The sequence below is a fragment of the Halichoeres trimaculatus genome, unplaced genomic scaffold (genome assembly GCF_033239565.1).
Source record: "Halichoeres trimaculatus isolate MK-OKI-2021-1 unplaced genomic scaffold, fHalTri1.1 fHalTri1_scaffold_20, whole genome shotgun sequence".
Lineage (NCBI taxonomy): Eukaryota > Metazoa > Chordata > Actinopteri > Labriformes > Labridae > Halichoeres > Halichoeres trimaculatus.
Genome location: NW_027437198.1, coordinates 17,591,164 through 17,611,792, shown reverse-complemented (window position 1 = coordinate 17,611,792; position 20,629 = coordinate 17,591,164). Strand labels below are relative to the sequence as shown.

At 43.2% G+C, this 20,629-nt stretch overlaps 1 protein-coding gene across 1 annotated transcript; it reads right to left on the bottom strand.

Annotated features, from left to right (window-relative positions):
* Positions 1-987: 987 nt before the first annotated feature.
* s1pr2 (sphingosine-1-phosphate receptor 2) lies at positions 988-19,096 on the bottom strand. Its single transcript, XM_074697519.1, has 2 exons — positions 18,678-19,096; positions 988-4,124 (listed from the first exon to the last, which is right to left on the bottom strand). Exon 2 carries the CDS (start codon positions 3,989-3,991, stop codon positions 2,876-2,878), a length of 1,116 nt encoding a protein of 371 aa, XP_074553620.1. The 5' UTR covers positions 3,992-4,124; positions 18,678-19,096; the 3' UTR covers positions 988-2,875.
* Between the last annotated feature and the right edge of the window lie 1,533 nt (positions 19,097-20,629).

Genomic DNA, 20,629 nt, shown 5'->3' with positions numbered 1-20,629 from the left:
TCGAATATTGCTGTATTCCTATTTAACCAATAGGTGGCACCATGACATCAGACAAGGGGGGGCTAGTCCTTGAGGTTGCCATGCTGTGACTGATAATTCCTGAATGTATATTTATATGTGAGTCCGGCCTACCATTAACTCTCAGACCATAGACTTACATTTATAAAATAGTGAGGATTTTTGATACCAAGGCTACGACGTTTTTGTGCGTCCATGTGTGTGCTGTTTGTGCATTATCAATGGGTTATGATCTGTGCTGTGTTTCAATGAAAGAACTTAAATGTACTTTTAACTATTCCTAACATTTTTTTTTGTTGTTTCAGAAACAAACCATCTTCAGTCTTGTGTTCTGACTTTAAAGTTATTTGTATATACAACTTCACCTACAGGTTTCTGAGTCTGATGTCATATCCTGCAGGGCACTGGAAAGACCTGGCAGACTTCCCAGCAGCCTCCTGGGGCTGATTCAGCCAGTGTTCCCACCCAGGAATCCTGGACGTCTGACAGGAAACAGGCCCAACTCTCTCAAGGCCACTATAAGTCAGCCCCTCCCCCCTCCCCTTTGGCTGAAAAACATCTCCTGGGACGTTCTTTTATGTTTTTCTCAGACAAACTATCTTACAAAAAAGACATTTTTCTTACCACACCCTATTTTCACCCTCCCTGTCCTCTGCCCAGTTTCCCATCATAGTCCTATCTTGCTTGAGCCTTTGGGCAAGTTAACAACACATTAGGTAAGAAAGCATTGATCGATTGCCAAGTAATCTTCAAAATAAAACGTTTCAGGCTTTCGTGTTGAAACTAGTGCTTTTTCACCTTGTCAGTGAATGTTTGAACGAAAATCTGTGTCTTTCCATCAGATGCTGGCAGATTGAAGACGTTTCAAACCTACAGGCAAAGAACATCTGAAATTCAGTTTGCTTTACAGCCAAGAATTAAAGTCAAAACACACAAAATGGATAATTTTTGTATTTTATTCATTTTATAAAAAGGGAATGCAATTAACAAAATGTCTATGTACCTACATTAGTGTTTCAGATTGTACCAATTTAACACAGGCAGCGTGCTACAGGACACAAAAGGCTATTGCACACAAGACATTTCACACATATTATACACACTGTACAAATTACATAGATACTTACAAACATACATAGTTATTTCATGTATTAATTATAAAAATATCACAGAGTCAGGCAACACAATGAAGTGATAGATACACAAATTAAAAATGTCTCTCCATCAGAAAAAATGGGGAAAACAAACATTACTGAAGCTGCCAAAGTGCTTTTCACCATTTCTACTTGGCCATCTTTATGTGAAAGTCAATATGAAAACACTGGAGGAGAGAAGAGTTCTTAGATGTTTGTCCACAGGAAGAAGGTTAGACTGATCCTGAACAACAGGAACCGGACTACGAAAAATAGGACTTCCTATGGTTAAAGGAAGTTGCATGTTGAGGGATGTCAGAACGAGGATGGAGCTAACCTCCCAGGAGGATAGAAACCGGATCTTCTCCCTGTTTTGTAGGGAAGACAGGGGGTCTTTGGAATATGAGACGTATTAACATCTTTAGCTGCACATGGCATATGGCCAGCAAATTAGACCAAGATGATCACAAATAATTCTTGTTCATGTTGCTATGTAAGACTTCACAGTGAAAGTGCCCTGACCTGTTCATCTCTGCTCGTCAATGAATTGGTAATTCAAAATGATGACCAATAATACTGTCAACAAAGGAGCGCCTGCTCCAAACACTTCATACATACATTCAGCCTTATTCCCAAAGAGGAAGGCGCACACAGAGACAGCACATTGCTGCTGTGTTGCTACAACACTGTCGGGACATTAAGTCCCTTTTGTCAAAGCTGCTTGGACAGCTGTCATTGAGTAGGATTCATCAGTGCCAACTCACTTCAGGAAATGTGCTTTCTTGATTAGGCCTTCCTCGAAGGAAACTATTAAGATACAAAAGACAACAGTAAAAGCGAGAAGGACAGATTGTGACAACAAACGAGGGTAGGGGTGTTATTGATGGAAGCTGAAGCTGGAGTATAATATACACATCAGAACTTACAAATAAGTTAGAATTCATGCATTACATGTATTCAGATTATTATGTTTTTTGAAGTTAATCAATTAGATTAAGAAAGATTATACAGGGAATATATAGCCCTGGTTTAGGGAGTAGTTATTTGGCTTATTTGGAGTGCAGTGCTGAATAAAGTTGATCAATGTATCTAACTCTGAATGATACATCTGTAGGCCTAATGTATACATATATCAGTGGAGGAGAGTAATGCAGTTAAATCTTATAAAAGACAACAGTTTCTCAAGTGACTCAAACTTGGTGAGTATTGCATTGATTTGGTTCTTAATAGACCCAAAACAACTCACCTTACACTAAATAACAAGCTTTGTATGTTTCATCTTTTGGCTTTAGATACAGGTTTACATAGTAGAAAGGAAAAGGGACCAGAGGGATACGCATGGAAATGGTTTTCAGCTCCGTATTAGTTTATGAGAGTACCTGATGAAAAAGCTTTTTTCACATTTCTTAAAGTTCTCACCTGTGGATTTGGTTTCCACTTGAAACATTTGGATTTCACACCCACTGCATGGGTGAACTGATTGAAGGCTGATTAGGAATTCACTCATTTTGATTGCCTTGAGAAATGTCTGAGTTTCAGAGTGTATCTCAACAGACAGCTGTGTCACAGCCTTTACAGGCAGCTCAGTCCAACGTGTGCTTGCATCTTTTTTTTCACATCTCTCTGTCTCATCATAGCATCTCCCCTTGATCTCATTAACACACACACACATCATCTCACTCTCTCAGACACACTCACACACACTCAGATGATCTTTCACCAAATCAGACGCATGTTGTACAGTTTTGCATGATAGGTATGGTCTGTTGTTCATGCTTGTTGGTGCAGTGTTCCAGAGAGCTGGAGCTCTTAAGAGGGACCAAACAACGGTCAGCAGGCCGCCCGCTTTGCAGCACCCCCCAGCAGCACAACACTCGCAGAAACTCTTTTCTCATGTCCTTACTGCGCAGCGTGTATATCACAGGGTTAAGTGCTGAGTTTAGAGTGGCAAAGCCAAAAAATATGTCTGCTTTGGAAAGAATGGGGCAGAACTGTATGCTACAGGATGAATCTAGGAGGAGGATGGTGAAAGCAGGCAGCCAGCACATGATGAAGACACCCAGCACTATGGTGACAGTTTTCAGGAGAGCATAGGCCGGTGAGTTGGTTGCCTCCTGGTGGCTGGAGCGCACAATCAAATAGATCCTCACATAGAGGATGACAATAGAAAGTAGTATGAGGCTGAAAATAGTCACAACAAAGAGGATGTATCTCTTTGAGTAGAGCGGCAAAACAGCCGAGCATTCGGGAAGGTCAAAGATGCAGTTCCAGCCGATGATAGGAAGTCCTCCCAGCAGGATTGAGGTGACCCAACATGCACCTATTAAAAGAAACATGCGGCACGTTTTTGTGGAGCCATACACCTTGACTTTGGTGATAGCTGTGTAGCGCTCTATCGCTATCGCCAGCAAGCTGAAGACTGACGCTGCCAAAGCGATGAACGCCGTGCCCTCCCGAATAAACCACTGCACAGGTACCAGCTCGAAGGTCTTTGATCCTGACAGAAAAATGTTGGCTATGTAAGCCGAGCCTGCCAGCAGGTCAGAGAACGCCAGATTGCCGATAAAGAAAAACATGGCAGAGTGGAACTTCTTATTGCGGCAGACGGCGATCAAGACCAGCAGATTCTCCAGGATGATGATTGTGCAGAGGACGACTATGACAATGTTCAGGCTCGTGAGCTCTTTCTTCCGCTCGATGTGTCCATTCAGCTCCTGGGGGGTCATGTTCTTCGCATAGGCGTAGTAGTAGTGGATGAGGCTCCGGTTGTAGTACTGCGAATACTTGCTCTTCATGGTGACGGGGTGGCAGAGCACAGTGGCTTTACGGCAAAGATTCATTCACACAGTGAGGATGTGCACAGTATCTCCGCTGATGATCATTGCCTTTACGTGAAGGACAGGAAGAGGACCCAGGCTGGAGGGAGGCTGCCCCGGTCCTGCTGTGATGTCTACAGAGGTCTATGTGGGTCACCTGCAGACACAGAAAAGAAGAGGAAACCATGGTTACTGATATGATTCAGCTTGAAACAGTCTTTTGGAGTCTGCAGCATAACAAAGTTTCCAGGCAACAACCTGATTCTCATTCTGAGGACACCAAATTTATAAAGACTTATAGGATGTATGATTATAGTGCTTTCTCAGGACACCCACACAGGCAGCAGTCTCAGCCTGTTGTGATCTAAATGGAAAATGATCTGTTGGGTAAAAGGGGAAGTTTCATTATAATGATAAAAAAAATGCTGTGTACCAGGCAGAATAACATTTGAGCATAAGAATCAATCCTCAGTGTGCTGCGCTTACACAATGAGCTGCATGCGCTCGCAGTCTGAAGGGGACATTCCACCAACCCTGTCCGAGCACTCTGTTGTCAACACACAGCATTGTTGTGGGGAGCGAACCATTCCACTCCACTGAGCTACCTCTTGAAACTTCTGCATAGCTTGTGGATCAGTCAGACTTCTTCATCCTGCCCCTGCCTCCCTTCTGACCAGCTGACCAGCCGCCAATTAAGCAGATACGCGCAGAGTGTGGACGCTTCCTGGACTGAGTGAGAAAAAGCTGAGTGAAGCTTCACTACGGTGCATCACGAGCCCAAAATGATGTCACGTTGTCTTAACATAGTCTGACAAACTGGGGTCTGTGAAAAATCATACCTACAAACACTGTGACATTACAGAGCTTTAAAGGCATGTGTTACAGCATCTCACGGATCCAGTGACAGATTATATAAACTAGCTTACTAGTGTGAAACCATTGCGGGAAACCTTTGGAATAATAAGGAGTAAAATTTTATATTAAAGAAAACAATTCCAAAAAAGCTTTGTGATCCACTAACATGGCTTCACATTACTTATGGGATCATTTTCTTGAAGTGAAACTAAGTAAATTTGCTGCAGTCAAGGAGCTCAAACAAAAGAAAAAGTTTGAGGCTCTGGAAATCCAATTAGAGGCAGCGCTGGTGTCTTAAACCTGTCAGAAGTAACAAGATCCCTCAGCAGACCAGCTCCAGAGGTAACCAAACACCAATGCTTCAGCCTCTTGTCTTAACAGCAGCTCTGGACTAAAAAACCTTAAGTGGAAACTGGGGCTGAAGCCGTTCCACGATAAGCTGAGCTCCGACTCAAAACCCGGGAGACTGAAGGATGGAGAGAGGGATTGAGACAAAGGCAGACGGAGAGCATGCATGTGGAACGGCATCTGGACACAAAGGCAGGAATCTGAGACTCTGCTGTGACGTCCACACACACACACACACACACACACAAATGAATTGATGTGACATGCAGCACAGCACTAGACTTCTCTGCACGTGCTCTGATAGTTATCTCCTTGCACACAAATGGAGAATTGTGGTGGTCATAGAGTAATGAAGCAACCCTCTGCAGACAGCGACTCAGACACACAGCTATTATTGGTTGCCAGCATTAAGCAGCACACTGTTTCCTCAAGCAGGAACAAAGAACAATAGTCTCCTTCAGTGTGGAGAGCATTGCCCTTCAGCCTTAATAAAGGGACAGCACACTCCATTTGGCTGCTGTGTCTGTATCATGGCAGATATGTATTTACAGTTAAGCCTTCTCTTATCTGAACCTCTGCCACAGGACGGCTAGCCCCCGACCCTGCTAATCTATTTTAGCTCCATTAATGGACACGAATGGGAGGCTTGAGGCTGAGCACGCGTGCCAGCTGCACCAGCGTTATTGCATTATGTCATATTATATTGACTTTAATATTGAAGACATCAGAAAATAAGCAGCTCTTTATCTCCACATCCTGCAGTCTTCTTCGATAAAAAGGCTCAACTTTCACTTCATCTCCTCCTAGGTCTCAAAAATGGTCTCCCTCATTTGTTGTGTGCACTCCAGGTCCTCCTGTCACCTGAAGACCTTGGCGTCTGTCATCAAGGGATTTCTCTGTGTGTAAGAAACCTGACGGGCTGGTTTGCCTGCAGCACCGTCTCGTCCTCGCCCTGCCCTACACCTCCACCTGCCGTATGTGCCATTCAGAGGTTTCCAAGGTGATTGGTCAACAGGAGACTTCCTGCTTGGAGAGGCCTCCCCTTTTCGACACATCGTCAAAGTGGTGCCCTGCGTTCAACCCAGACATCCCTGTCGCACATCCACAGCAGACAAAACACAATGTCAAAAATGTCTCACTGTGTCACGAATGACTCCTTTCCTGTCTAACACACGTGTGGATAGGAAAAGCAACTCAAAACTTTGCACCAGTTTCTTAATGTAACAGGTAAAGTGTGTGTAGTGCTAAGTATGTTAGAAAAGAAAAGCATTTTATCATAACTTTTTTAAGTATAAGAGGCATCTTCTATACATTCAAGTTTTTATTAACTGCACACACTTTGAATTTTTGAATGTGTGTTGAATTTTCATTTTAACACAAAACCTCAAATTCTATGCAGGAAAAATGAATTGCAGGGAAAAATGTTAATAGAACAGAATACTTTTATGTATTTATCATATCAGACGAGGACAGCAAAAAATCGTTCCCTTTTTTTTCTTCTTCAAAAAATGCCTAAATAAGGTTTGGATAGCAAAATTTACTGGAACAAAAACAAAGTAAATCCTTCAAAAGTGAACATTTAGCTCCAAAAAAAAGACGTCAAAGAAACATTTTATGCTGTTCAGTTTGATTTGAGACTGGCTGCTAACATGAAGGATTTTAAAAAGGCGTTTTAGAGAGACAGCAGCTCTCAGATGTTACTTTAAGAGAGACTGCATGAGCAAACAGCTCAACATTTACAATAATAGTTCTTTGCAAAGAGGAAACTATTTGTAAACATGTAACTTATGTGACTTCTCTCAGCCCTGATTCATTTGAGATGAACGAAGAGGAAGTGAAAAACTTTCCTGTGGTGAAACAAATCGAAACTTGATATACTTTGTAGAAGTCACGGACACAGCATCATCTGCTCTGCTTCTTATCAGGAGACAGCTCAAAAGCTTTACAGGGGGTGCATCAGGGCCCAGATGTAGTTTACACATCTGGCTCATCTGATTCATGCTAGGAAACAAACACAGGTTTTGTGGTAATGTATGCAAATATTTAGGGGAGACCTTGGACATTAACCCCTTACGGCCTGAATTAATTAAAAATGATAAAAAATAGGTTGTTGTTATGTGTGTTTGTTCATAGAGACATTAAATCAAGTGGAGATTGTAAATTGAGCATAGTATGCACAATAGCTATAACTAAGTTATATTATATATGTAGACATGAGAAGTTCATCCCCTGACCAATATATTGTGACATAATGGATCGTTGGTATGTGCAGCATATAAATCAATAGGTAATAATGAGATACAAAGGTCATTTCAGCTGCATCAAGACCTGACAGGGTATGTCACAAATTTGAGACAACAGGCATCAAGGGGTTAATATTTGTAGAGAAAGATATGAAAATGACTTTTAAAGTGAGCTTAAATTCTCATTAAAGAATAAAAAAGTTTAGTTTTAGCATTCGATTTATAGTCTTTGCCCTGTTTTTAGAACTCAGACAAGTTGAAACCATCAGTCTGTTTTAATTGACTTCTTACACAGTGGCCCAACTCCTTTAAAAGTCTGGTTATAGATATCAATGTAAAGCATTAACTCTGGATTATGCTGTTTTTGCCCAGTTTAAGTGAACTTAAAATTGAATTGTAGTTAAATGACATGTTAAAAAAGTCTATGTGTATTTTTGAGCTCTTTTTATTTGCTTAGTGTGACTAAAAGAACAGAGATGATGGACATGTATTGTCCTCACCTCAGAGAGTTTACAGAAACACAAATAGCAAAATATCCTGTCTGGATTTCACAGTGTGACCGTCACGGTGATGAAAGAAACAACTGTTGACGGGTGGGTTCAAATGAGCTCCCAGCAGACAAAAGGCCGCCAAACAAGAGACAGTCACCTGAGACAGGATATCCTATCAGAGAGCTCATGCGAGCAGTTTCAGCTCCAGCGCTGCACACGCTTCACATCTGACAGACAGCGCTGAGATGCTTGTGTGGTGTTGTCCCCACATGCAGTCTGTGTGATTTTCACTGGTTTGCCCACACACATACATGAAACCATGAAAACCATCAGTCACATAACCTTATATTGCAGCCCCTGCATACAAAGATAAGATTTTATTAACATCCACACACTTCTGCTGGAAACTGACTCTCATTTCTTCCACATCCTCACAACAGACGGAGCTCCCCTCTGCATCAAGGGACAGAGGGCTGCAGGAACGCCTCAGGTGTTCTCTCCCTGAAACATCTGATAAGCCCCAATTAGCAAAGCGTCTGCTCACCAAAAACCAAGGCAACGCCCCCCAATGACACCACCTGCCACCTGTGACACTCCACTTAAACCTGGATCCACTTTCTCTGGGTGGGGGGAGCACTTAAGAGAGCTTCTAAATGCTGAGACAGCATGTCTGTCAGCGTCTGTATGCACACACATTTTCACTCTTCAATCACCTGCAAACATTTTAGCTGAGGAAGTCCAGTGACTAATAACGTGCTTGGACAGTTTACATTTGACACTTATCATGTTTGCTATGAAGTGTTCTTCCTATTTGTTAACGCTGAGGAATCAGCCGTTGAGCAGGCTGTGGTCTGCGACATCCTGCAACACATCTTTCACCATCTGCTCTTCACACTCACATCACGCAAACTTACTGTAAAGGCAAGAGTGTATGTCCAAGTGTGAGCAGAGTACACACGGGTTTACTGTTCCAAATGAAGTAAAAGATACTGTTCAAACAAAGTCAAGGCCCACTGATTAAAACACAGATATTTTCATTGATATGTTGACAACCGTGACTTCATTTGCATTTTCCGGGCGTCATTTTTTTTTTACATTTAAAGAAATCTCTGCTGATTTTAAGACAAGAACTGGCTGGCTCGCCACTGAATTTGTTTGGAAAGACGTTATTTGGTTTAGCAAAACATTATGAGAAAAAATAACTCTGAAGTGAGTGAAAGTGGAAAGAGTTTCTGTCTTCAAAACATCCAGAAGTAATCAAAATAAAAGACTTCATGGCTCAGTGGATGTCAGTGACTTCCAGGCCTGTGCAAATGTACCACATTTTGCATTTTTTTACTTTAATAGATTTGATAAATTTGACATCCTGAAACATCACAGCAAATGTGAAGTAGGCCTTAACTGTTTTATTTTTGAACAGTTTACATCACAGCTCAGTTTCACACAGGTTAAAAGTAGCATCAGCAAAAATGAAATTATCACCTTTGAGTGTTTGCTGAAGCTACTTTTGTTACCCTGCACTCTCTCTAAGCGGACAACAAACAGAGGTCCGTGTGTGTGGGTGTGTTGCAGCAATCAAGCAACTTTAAAGCAGTTAGTTGCTGAGGGAACACCATAAAATCAAAGTAATGCTGAAGAGCTTTGAAAATTCCTTGTGCAACGCGTTAAAATGTAGTAAGAACATTTCCAAAGTCAAGTGTTGACATGTCAGACACCCACAGTGACAAAAACACTCACCAACCATTGCTATCACAGGTATCAAGCAGCTTCCGCAGAAGCATTAAAGGGAAATGACTCAAACCAAAGTTTGTCTGCGAGAAGAACAAAGAACACTCATCTGTTCTCTTCTCTTACTTTGAGACACATTTTTGCAGGAGCTCCTGACATTTGTTGGATAATTTCAGGGCACTCAGGCCCTTATGTTTTGATTCACGGGTGGACGACTCAAAATTTGACACAGGCTGATGCCTTTTTCATACATTCACTCTGGATCATTCTTTGAAAAGTGCATAATCTGTAATCCTGAAATTAACCTTTAGTTGTGTTTTATTTTTTACTTTTATTTTTTTCTTGTTTTATAACATTAACCCTGTAAATCCTGACCCATCAAAATAAAAAGCCTTTTTTTTATCTGAAACTTGAATTTTTTTAACTATTCAAACAAAATCCACAAAAAAATATTGCTGTCATTTTGCTAATGATAATTTTTTGTCCCACATTTGATACATACACATTTTTTTTTTTACTTAAATTGTGTATATATTTTTATCCTACTCTGTACAAAGTTTTTTTATTTAATACTGTAATTATTATTATTTTTCTCTACTACTTGAGCTCTATTTTCTCTACTTTTTGTAATATTTAGTGTTTCTCTTAGTGTCTTTCTATTCATAACATTTGCAATGAGAGTGCAGTTTAAACCAGAGTCAAATTCCTTGTATTCTTGAAAATACTTGGTGAATAAAGGTGAGTCTGATTCTGGTTTTGGCAACTTTTTAAATTAAATTTTTTGTAAAATATGCATTCTTTCAATGCATTACTTGAAAATAAAATAAAAATAAAACATTCTTTAAAAATGAGTATAAATTTAGATGTTGTTCTTACCAAAACTTCTTGAAAATTAGCAATGATTTTCCTGGAAAAGAAGAAGTGTGTTGATGAGCCGTTATGAAAAGGGACAAATTACATACAGGAAACTTTTAAACTCTCAGAGGTCTTTGAATCTCATTTATCAAATGTGAAATGTTTGCCATCATAGGAATAAGTGCCAATAAAGACAGTACATAAAGTGATTTTTCCTGTAATCTTATATAAAAGTTTCACAATATGTTTTTTTTTTTAACCAATCATCTTAACCAGGCCAACCGCAAGTAGCAGTCACATATTTACATCAACAACCTAGCTCACTTCCTCCCTGCACCTTAGCCTACTCACAGTGAACTCACAGAAAATATGCTGTGCTATGTGCTCTCACTTGGCCCCGAAATGACACGAGGGGGCTGGCAGGAAAAATTCCAGGTAAATTCAGGTTGTAAAACTCAGCTGTTTGTGTTCATACATACGAATCACATGTAGTTTCAGATAATTTTCAGGAATTTTGTTTATGCGTGTGGGAAGAGCTAATGGGATAGAGGCTCAGGCTTGGAGGAGTATCTTGAATTTTCCTTCAGGATAAATAAAGTATCTATCTATCTATCTATCTATCTATCTATCTATCTATCTATCTATCTATCTATCTATCTATCTATCTATCTATCTAGTGTGATTGGTTATCATTTTTTGTCAATGAGATCTATCTGTAACTTCACTTCTTAGAAAAGGATGAGCACAGCAGTTTGCATTGACACAAGCAACTCGTATCGACACAGTCAGAAATGGGCTCAGTAATTCTTTAAGCTTCGAGCCACTGTCCATGTGGTCATACCGTGCAACCACAGAAAAGGCAATGATAGTCATTGTGATTTGGCAGGAGACTGCACATCATCCCAACGCCCCGTCCATCCCTCAGCCCTAAGGCTCAGTTTCTCGGATCTTTTCGAATCAGCACAGCGGCACGATCGACCATCAGTCGTCAATGTTTCCAGTATTAATGCAACAGAGTTCATGAATGAATCATGCTGGTGCTGTGACATAACCCAGCTGAATCCTGGGCTGCAGAGTGACCTTGTTCATGGCACAGACTAAATAAAAGCTGAAGCGATGCTTGTCAGGCAGCATCTACCATGTAAGGTCAAAACAGGAGTGTTGTAAAGTCATGACTACCTGAGCTTATCTCCAGCTCAGGTATCTCTGTTCTCGTCGTGCTGCCAACAAGCTCTGATAACACTGTTGCCCAACAGTGACGATGAAGACAAACACGCTCGTGTTTGAGGTCAAACTAAGCTAAACTAAGCTTCAAAGCATGGGCAACCTCAACTTCCTTGTCTGTTAACCAACAAAGACATGCATTTACTGCTGCTCAGCTTAACCCTCCGCTGCTGTGAGGCCTCCCGCTGCCAGTCAGAGTGCTGAACATCCTGTATCTTCTGTTTCTCTTCATCTATTTTTAGACATTAACCAATACTTTCAGCAAACACAAGGTTAAAATTCTTAAGAGACAGAGCATCTGACACATTCTGGCACTCGTATCTCACAGTGTGTATGACTGTGTATGCATGTGTTTGTGCAGGCCTTGTACTCTGGGGACGAATGCGTGGGCTGATTTACTGAGAGCAAGAAAGACTCAAGTATCTCTGCAGGATCGGTTGTTTTGAAAAAACCAGCAGCTCGTAAATTTAACAGACGAGTGAAAAGTAGAAAGTTTACAGGACGGAGTGCAAGTAAAACAAAAAAATTGGAGAAAGGCGGAGATGGAGGCCTGCAGTATCTCTCAGTTTCAATCTGAGAGAGGAACTCAACTGAGGGGACCATTACACTTCAATAAATAAATAAATAAATAAATAAAACAGCTTGGGAAAGAGATGTGTTTGACTTGTTTAACGGTACAGACAAACAAATTACATCCTTTTTCTGTGCTGAAAAAAAGAAGTGTCTGTTTTGGTTTGATTCTGTGTCGTGATACCATGACGGCATCAGATGAGAGACTAGTTCCCAAAACTGACGGATTAAACAGTTCCTTCTTTTTCCACTCTGTGCTGAAGGTTTGATTGTCGCACTTAACCTTCCCCTCTCTTTGTGTGTCATTATGCTAACACAGCCACGCTTCGTTAGCAGCCTATAAGCCGCGAGATATTAGAGGGGTGGGTGTCCCCAATACGCAGGGTTTCATCATATAATTAGGGATTACCCTTTCGCTCGTCAAAGACTTTGACAGTTTGGGTACAGCCTCTTCTGAGGGGTCTGGTCTGTCAACACGGCTCAGTCGAGGAACAAAGAGTTCTCCATGTTTCATTTTGACTTCTCAAAGTGTGTGTCTGTAGTTTTCTGTTCCTCCCTGCATTTTTTTTAACTTTACTTTTTACATCTCCTCACTTTGTTTGTGGCAGCTGTTGTTTTGTTGTGTGCAGACAAAGAGTAATGTAAAGAAGGGCATCATGCCGCCTCAGGACCCATAACCCGCATAACTAGCAGACACCAACCTCCCCCCTTCTACTCCCCCAATCTCAGCCTCTCTCATTGGGGGGTAGGGGGATCCCCAGGGGTGGCGCCTGAGAAGCAATTACTGTAATACCTTCAGCTTCAGACCATTCCTGTCAACTTCAGTTATTCCAAATTATTCATGTTTCTATATCGCTCTATTTAGCATATTTTCCTTTCATGCAGCGCTATGATTTACAGAGCCACAACGTCCCCACTCCAACACCCCCTTCCCTACTCGTATATTTAAGACTTTACCACAGAGATCAAAAGACAAGGCCACAAAGAGGCGATTAAATGCACATCAAGAAGGATTTATTTAGCACACATCTGGAGCGGACAAGCTCTTACAGTCGTCTAACAAGACTTCATTAAAGCACATGGTGAGCTATCAGGAAACTCTGCGCTGAGAAACTTCTTTCTCAGATCTCCAGTCTGTGGGTAACTTTTTATGGATCATTACTGATTAAAAGTAGCATAAGTACATCATGAGTGCATGCATGTGCAAAACAATCTGAAATCGATTTAGCTTGAAATGTCAGATACAGTTCTAAGAATCAATGCCTTAGATAGAAAAACCGCACAATATAAAATGTTTGGCTGAGTGTTTGCTTTCATAAAGCTGTGGAGGTGTTAACCACATGGAGTCTTTGCAGATGCACAACGTGAACATGTGATGCAGTGTGAAGCGAGACAGAGAGATCAGGTCTGGCTTGGCCTGCACCAGAAACCACAGGTCTGAGGGCTTGATTCAGGTTTCAGCTCATCTGCCCCCCTCTCACACCGTCCATGTTCTTGTCTTCACAATGAGCTCTCTCCTAATGAAAGGCTTTGAACCCTCCTTTAGGTCTCCATTGTCCTGACTCCCTTTTCCCATTCTACTCTGTTCTCTCAAACCTTGAACTCCACCCCGTCTCATGTTCGGCTCCTCCGTTGGGAAACTGTGTGGTTGCCGTGAAAGAGCTTGTGGTTATTTGTTGCTTGGCGTGCCAAGGAACATGAGACATGACAACATTTATGTGTGGTTGTTGATAGCTGGGGCTCTGGTGTTGGTTCCACTGATGTTACAGTGATTTCTAATGCAGTGATCCTTACACAGTGATGGGACAACACGCTAAGAACACACTGGGTGATGGAAAACGATACCATCTGCACATATTCTGCTTAGTGTACCTCGATAACGTGATAAATTGAAGGAGGCCCTCCATCTCGCCACACGGTCCAGCTTTAAAAAACAGCAGCTCCAGACTCGTCTGGCAAACATAGATCCATTAAACATGGCTCTGTTGTTGGAGAAAAACATGGTTGCCTGGAGAGGGAACAGTGTTGTGTCCACACAGTCCACGGCTCCTTCTCTGTATTTTATACAATTTAAGATTTTCCTTCTTTGAACAGAAAATTAATATCTTGAAAAAACTCAAGCAATGCCAACATCAATTTGCCTCCACTCCATATCTGAAAGGACATGAAATATCCATACAGCGCCAGCAGAGTTACAACCTGCATTTAAAGACCAGTGCATGGAAAGAGACCCGAGAGTATTTAATGTTAGAGATTTTTGGAGGGATACTATGTCTGCTTTACTTCCTGGCAACTCAACACAAATAAAACTTTTTAAAAAGAAAAGGCCCCACAGAAAACTCCCTGGCTTTTGTGCAGCTGCGCTGAGTCTTATGCAAGCCTTTGGGAGAGTTGTTTGCCAAGGGATATTTTCGCAGAAATAACAAACAGGTCAGAAAGTGAGGATCGTCTCCACGCAGCTTCTTGGAGGGTAACTGCTACTTGACTTTGATAGAGACACAGCTCATCTGAAATGGACATGTTGAAGCAGCCGTCGCGAACAGAGTCCATTTTGACGCAATCTGTCTGCTGGGATGGAGGAGTCTGGCCTGTGTCGTGACCCGGCTTGTGTTTGACTGGAGGTTAATTCCATCCTGTCTTTAAGCCCAGAGATGAAGCTGAGGCCTTTACAGGATAAACACTCCTAATAGATTCTTTTCTTCACAAAATCGCAGCTATCCTGCCTTATTTTAGAGTCTGCAGCCAAAAGAAAAAGCTTTACAAAAGCTCATTAGGAGGAAACTGAATGGATTCAACAGGCCCTCACTGGCTGCACGGGGCAATCTGAAATCCAAGAAAATTGTCTCCAGTCCACTCCTGGATGTGGAGGTGGGGTGTTGGAGTAATCCTGCAGAGTTTTGCAGCTGCCCAAACAAAGCTTACTGGATAACAAAGGCTTCCAAGAGAGAGGAAGAGAGATGAGGAGGAGGATGAGGCTGCCAGATCCTTGGCTTCTCAATGCTTACCTGCTCCCAGAGAGAGGAGAAAAGGAGGGGGCACTGAGAAAGACCAGGAAAAGGAAACCATGACATGACCACACTGGTTAAAACAGACAGCACAGTGGCACTCTCATAGATCACTCTCTAATCCAGTGCAAAGCTACCACCAAAACAGAAAACCTAAAACACTAAATCTTCCTCATTGTCTCATAACAAACGCCAGTCAGACCCCTGAAAACCATCTGCAGTGTTACTTCCAACTGGCAGCGTTTTAGAACAGGAGCTGGTCCAAGCCTGAAACATGCAAGAAGACAACCGGTCTTATCCACACCCCAGTAGGCGTCAGGAAATCCTGGCATGCTGCTACAAGCATCAGCGCCTGGTCATGGGGGGTCTCATAGTTTGTCCAAGTCCCTCAAGTGGAAAAGGAATGTAACAGGAGACCTTAAAGCTAATGGATTCTTTCATTACTGAAAAACACCTTCCTTTAAAAAAAGTCAGACTCCACTCTTTTCTCCCCCAAAATATCAGCTCGTGTAAATGTTTACACGACAGTCCTCACAGCTCTGACAGCATCCGACTGCAGCTCGAGAGCTTGTTTTGAAAAGCAGAGACAGATAGAGCAGGTAAGTGTGCACGTGTATGTGTCTCCCTGCCAACAAAGAGCAAACAAAGTCTTTAGTGACATCCCGTTCTCAATTACGTGTCAAAAATGGGTTAAAGCAGAGGACGCCATATTTATTTCCCTGATCCCAGGCACTCCTCGCTTTTGGCTGTGAATCATAAAGCTACATGCTGTCAGCTGTGTGTTGTGACTTGCGCTTCAGCAGCTTGCGAACAGAAGGCGTTTATTTTGCTCCAGCTGCCACACCCAAGGAAAAGTGTTTTTCAGACTAAGGGGGAGTACCAGCTAGAACTCTGAGCCCATAGAACCCAGATGGCCGTCTGAGGAAAACTCTCATTACCACAGAGAAAAGCCTAAGAGCAGAGTATAAACACATACATTGTCCTCTGTGATCCTGTTCCTCTTTTATACAGTGTATACACAACTGACTGGTTTCATTTAACCAGGTAAAAGCCAGGTCGCCTCTGGCAAGTCACTCCTCCTCTGATCTCTCCGTGTTGCTACCCCTCCGATCTGCCTGGATAAAGTGGTGAGTGTAAACAACAAAAGAGACGTCAGGCTCCCAAAGGAAAAGCTTTCTCACAGCTTCCTATTAGCAACCCGCTCTCAGGCCTGAGCTGAAACCCGAGCATCCCTCTGGGATCCACACCACCCACCCACCACCCATCTTCACCTTCAACCCCTTGGTGACCCGCTCTATTAAAGAAAGGCACGCGAATCCAGTTCCCACAGCAGAGCTACCATGAATTTATTTATCTCTCCACGCACTTGTACATCTATTTATTTATTCAACTCATCTATTTGTCTTCTCTTCTCACGCTACCCCCGGCAGTCCCCATTGAGCGGGGTCTGATTACAGGCGTCACCGTGTGGAGGGAAACAGAGCCACTGAAGCCCACTGACCCGGGTCAGCAGCATCTTGAACTCATGATGTCATGGATTCTGAACTAGGACTGTATATATAATAAGAGTTTCATTTCAACTTCTTGGTCTAAGACTTCCACCATGTGCGCTCAGTAAAAATCTGTGTACTTGAGGCTTTGAAGTGTCAGCTTAATAAATTAACACCATTCACAAGCACCCTGGGGTTACCCTCACCCAGGGCAGGGATGGCAAAGTGTGTGAAGAAAGCTGGCAGCGATGAGGCTTGGTCGGGTGGCCAGTGTTGTCCCGGTGCAGTGAGCCATACGCACACGCTGGCCCAAAGCAGACGTCCGACTGGCTGCATCATACCCCGTCTCAAGACAAGCTGGTAGAGGCACCTGGGCCCATAAGCTCCTGTGCACTCAAACAAAGCAAGCAGCTCGTGCACAACACCGGCATCAATGAAGCTGCTGACAGGGCCTTCAACACTTCATCATCCTCTCCCAATGCCGCTGAGCGTGCTTCCTCTGCAAACCCCCTGCTCCTGATGTTATCTCGCCAAGGTGTTTGCCGGCCTTAATGCAACAGGCTTTGTAGCATCCGTGTGCATTAGAAAGCTTCAGTTTCTCGCCCTGTAACCTCGCCTGCTGCTTGAGATAAAGCCTCACTTTGCAGTTTCAGGCAGCCTTGCTAATGAGCCGCAGCGCCGCACAGAGTGAACCAGACCAACCACAGGATGAAGGATGACGGATGGAGGGGGTTTATCTGGGCAATAAACATTAGTTCCTCAACCTTATCATCTTATCTGCTGTGATTTGAGGATTCTCCCACAACAGGATACCACAGGAGTAGAGTCCTGACACCTCCGTTTCCCTCTCTGTTAGGGTTAGTCTTGCTGATGCATGGAAGCAACGCTCTGTTTCTGTCTGTCTATCTTTATAGGGCTGATAAGGAAATGTAATACAAGGCAAACAAAGGATTGCACAGGCGGAAGGAAGTCCTGCATTTCTCCAAAACTGCTATAAAGTTCATAAAACACTATTATTACTCACTTTTTTTGCAGATTTCATAGTCATAACTAAGAATGCATGCAGTTGTTGCAGTGTCTTGATATGTTTGCACATTGAATCTGACAAGAATCTCCTGCAGTCTGTGTTAAGAGCTTCCTTGTTGCAGCACACCTCCAACCCCTCCAGATTAACTCCGGTACATGGGGGATAATGGAGGCTTTTGTCTTATTAATACATCCTTTCAATACAATGCCTTCTTTAGAGTGACGGATGAACAAGCCCCAACAACATCGGAGGGGTCAACGCGGGGGGGCACACACACAGCAGGCTGCGCAACGGCTCCAAAAAACCCAGTGTGTGTGTGTCTGTGGAGGCCCCTGCGAGGACGCGCATGGGGTGCACGCAGCTCATCTCTGCACCCCCCAACAACAGCTCAACACACAACATATGATGCAGCAAAGTGCACTGACCCCTGATGTATGATCGACAGTTGTAGCCCTGTGTGTTAATATTTAACGCCGAGCAGTGTTATTCATTAAAACACACACACACAGTTTGGCAAACGCAGCTGCCACACACACACACACACACACACAATGCAAAAACACTATGAGAAACTGTTGCAGAAGTGTTTCTTTTTATGGCGAGTAAAAGTGCAGAAGTGGCGTGTTGCTTCATGTGGGCCTGTCATGATGGGGCTGTGGGTTAAAGGAGCATTTCGTAATTTTGTGCGTCAAGTAAGAGTTTGAACGTTACAGTGAAGGAGTGATTCTTTTACGCCCAACAGATGACCAGTTCGTGTTTAAGTGAGTTGCATTTACAGTAGGAGCCTCCAGAGACATCAGATCCCTTTGTTAAGTTGCCGCAGCACATGCAAACTGTCACACACACAATGTTATGAGAAGGTGCCATGACTTACCCCATGAGAGAAAAAGTAGAGAGCAGCGAAAAGACGCTCCGAAAACAGTTCGTCTCACATGTGGCCACCAGCTTTCCACAAAACGCTGCGTCAAAGTTCGGCGCTTTCCTCTCTTTGATCCGGGGTCGGGGAGGCAACGATGACAATCAAAACTTTAGTGCAGGGCTACGCGGCGTGTCTCGTCTCGTCACTGGTAAATCCATACCGGTGTGTGCGCCACCGCGGAAACCCTAACACAGATAAACTCCCGACGATTCCAAAGAGCAAGGAGCGGGAAGAAACAAAGAAGACTTGTCTGAAAGAAGGAGAAGAAGAAGAAAAAAGGATCTCGCACTTTCTCTTTTGTCGCTCTAATCCAACACTCCGTCTGCTTGTCCTGCTGCTCTGTGAGAACAACAGCTCCACGGGGCTGTGGAGCGTCAGGGAGGCGCGCGCACAGTACGCGGTCACACACACATACACAGAAACGCACACCCACACACACGAGACTCCAGAGTGTATGGAAACGTCATATATCCAAAAGAGTCTCGAGTGTCTGTGTCTAAATGTAACAATGGTGTGGGTTTGTGAGCGGCAATTAATTTGGAAAAATACTCTTTAAGCCTATTTCTGGAGCTTTTGCTCACTCCGGAGCTCACAAATGAAGTCCAGATGTTCCCCCTCTTCACTTCCTCTCTCCTCACAGATCCCAGGAGCAGAATCCACACTTTTCACCCATGTTGGCTCCGTTTTCCTTAAAGAGTAGTTTGACACCAAGAAGACTGACATATAAATTTCTGTGACCTTTTCTTCTTGACTTCACTCCTGTAGGCAGTGTTGTGGTTTCCCTTTTCCTTTAAACATCTGCATAAATGAGTATGATAAGCTAAAGGTAAGTCAAGGCTTGTGAGTCATCAGGTCTGTGGCGAGACATACAGGAGGGCAGGTGCTGGCTGGAGTGAAAGAGCCTCTTTCCAGCCCCAGAGGAGGTAATAATGTCTTCACAGTCATTACTCTGAGAGCCAAAGTCATCCCCAGTGGCTGTGATGTCATGTGTCTGCGATAAGAAGAAGCTGAGTAATGTTGTTATAGCTTTAATAAGTTATCTCACTAAACATCAGGAGATCCCCAGCTCCTGTGCTGAACAAATCTTCAGGATCCGTGGCAATCAGGGGTTTGGAGTTAAAGATGCGTGTGGTTGAAGACAGGAAGTGGTGTTTCAGACTCACTCCGGTTTTATTTTTGGCTTGACTGCCACCTGGTTGAGTGATGATGAGAGTGTACCACGCAGGGAAAACACCTTTCCACTCATCATACTGTCTACCTGCATGAGTGTACGTAAGATCCCCCTCCCATAAGATCAAAGTGTATGTTTGCTCTTTAGTAAACAGTTTCAGGAGATTTGACTCATGTCGTGTCTGCTGATGCTTTGGAGAAAGGATCAAGATTGTGCAATCCGTTCTCAACACAGTCATCCTGACCGCCCCCGCAGCAGCAGCAGCTGATATGAGGAAAGAACTCTCCAAAGAAGAAAAAGGAGAACTTTACAATAAGACAAACATCAGCTTTGCAATGTTTCTGTTAATGTTGCCACAATCTGTCAACCTGCAATCTCAGAAGATGAAGACAGCGTCAACGGCTGTAGCCTCTTGTTTTGTAAAGAGGAGGTTGGACTAGAGGTGTGTGTAAAGAGTGTGTAGTAGACACACTTTATGGACTGACCTCTCACTGTTATAGTGCGTTTATGATGGGACTCTTCCAGAAGCTGCTCCACTAAAGCTGCTATCTCTCACTGAGCTTTAAGGGGAGGGGTCAAGAGCCCTGACCTCACTTCCTGTTGGGGCTCCTCACAAGCATTCCATTGTCTGTGAGAATGTGCACGGGCCCCGGGGACTCTGCACATCTGGCAGCTGTTATTAGCAGGAAGATTACTACATATGCTGGTGGATGTGCCCCACACATACACAATGCTT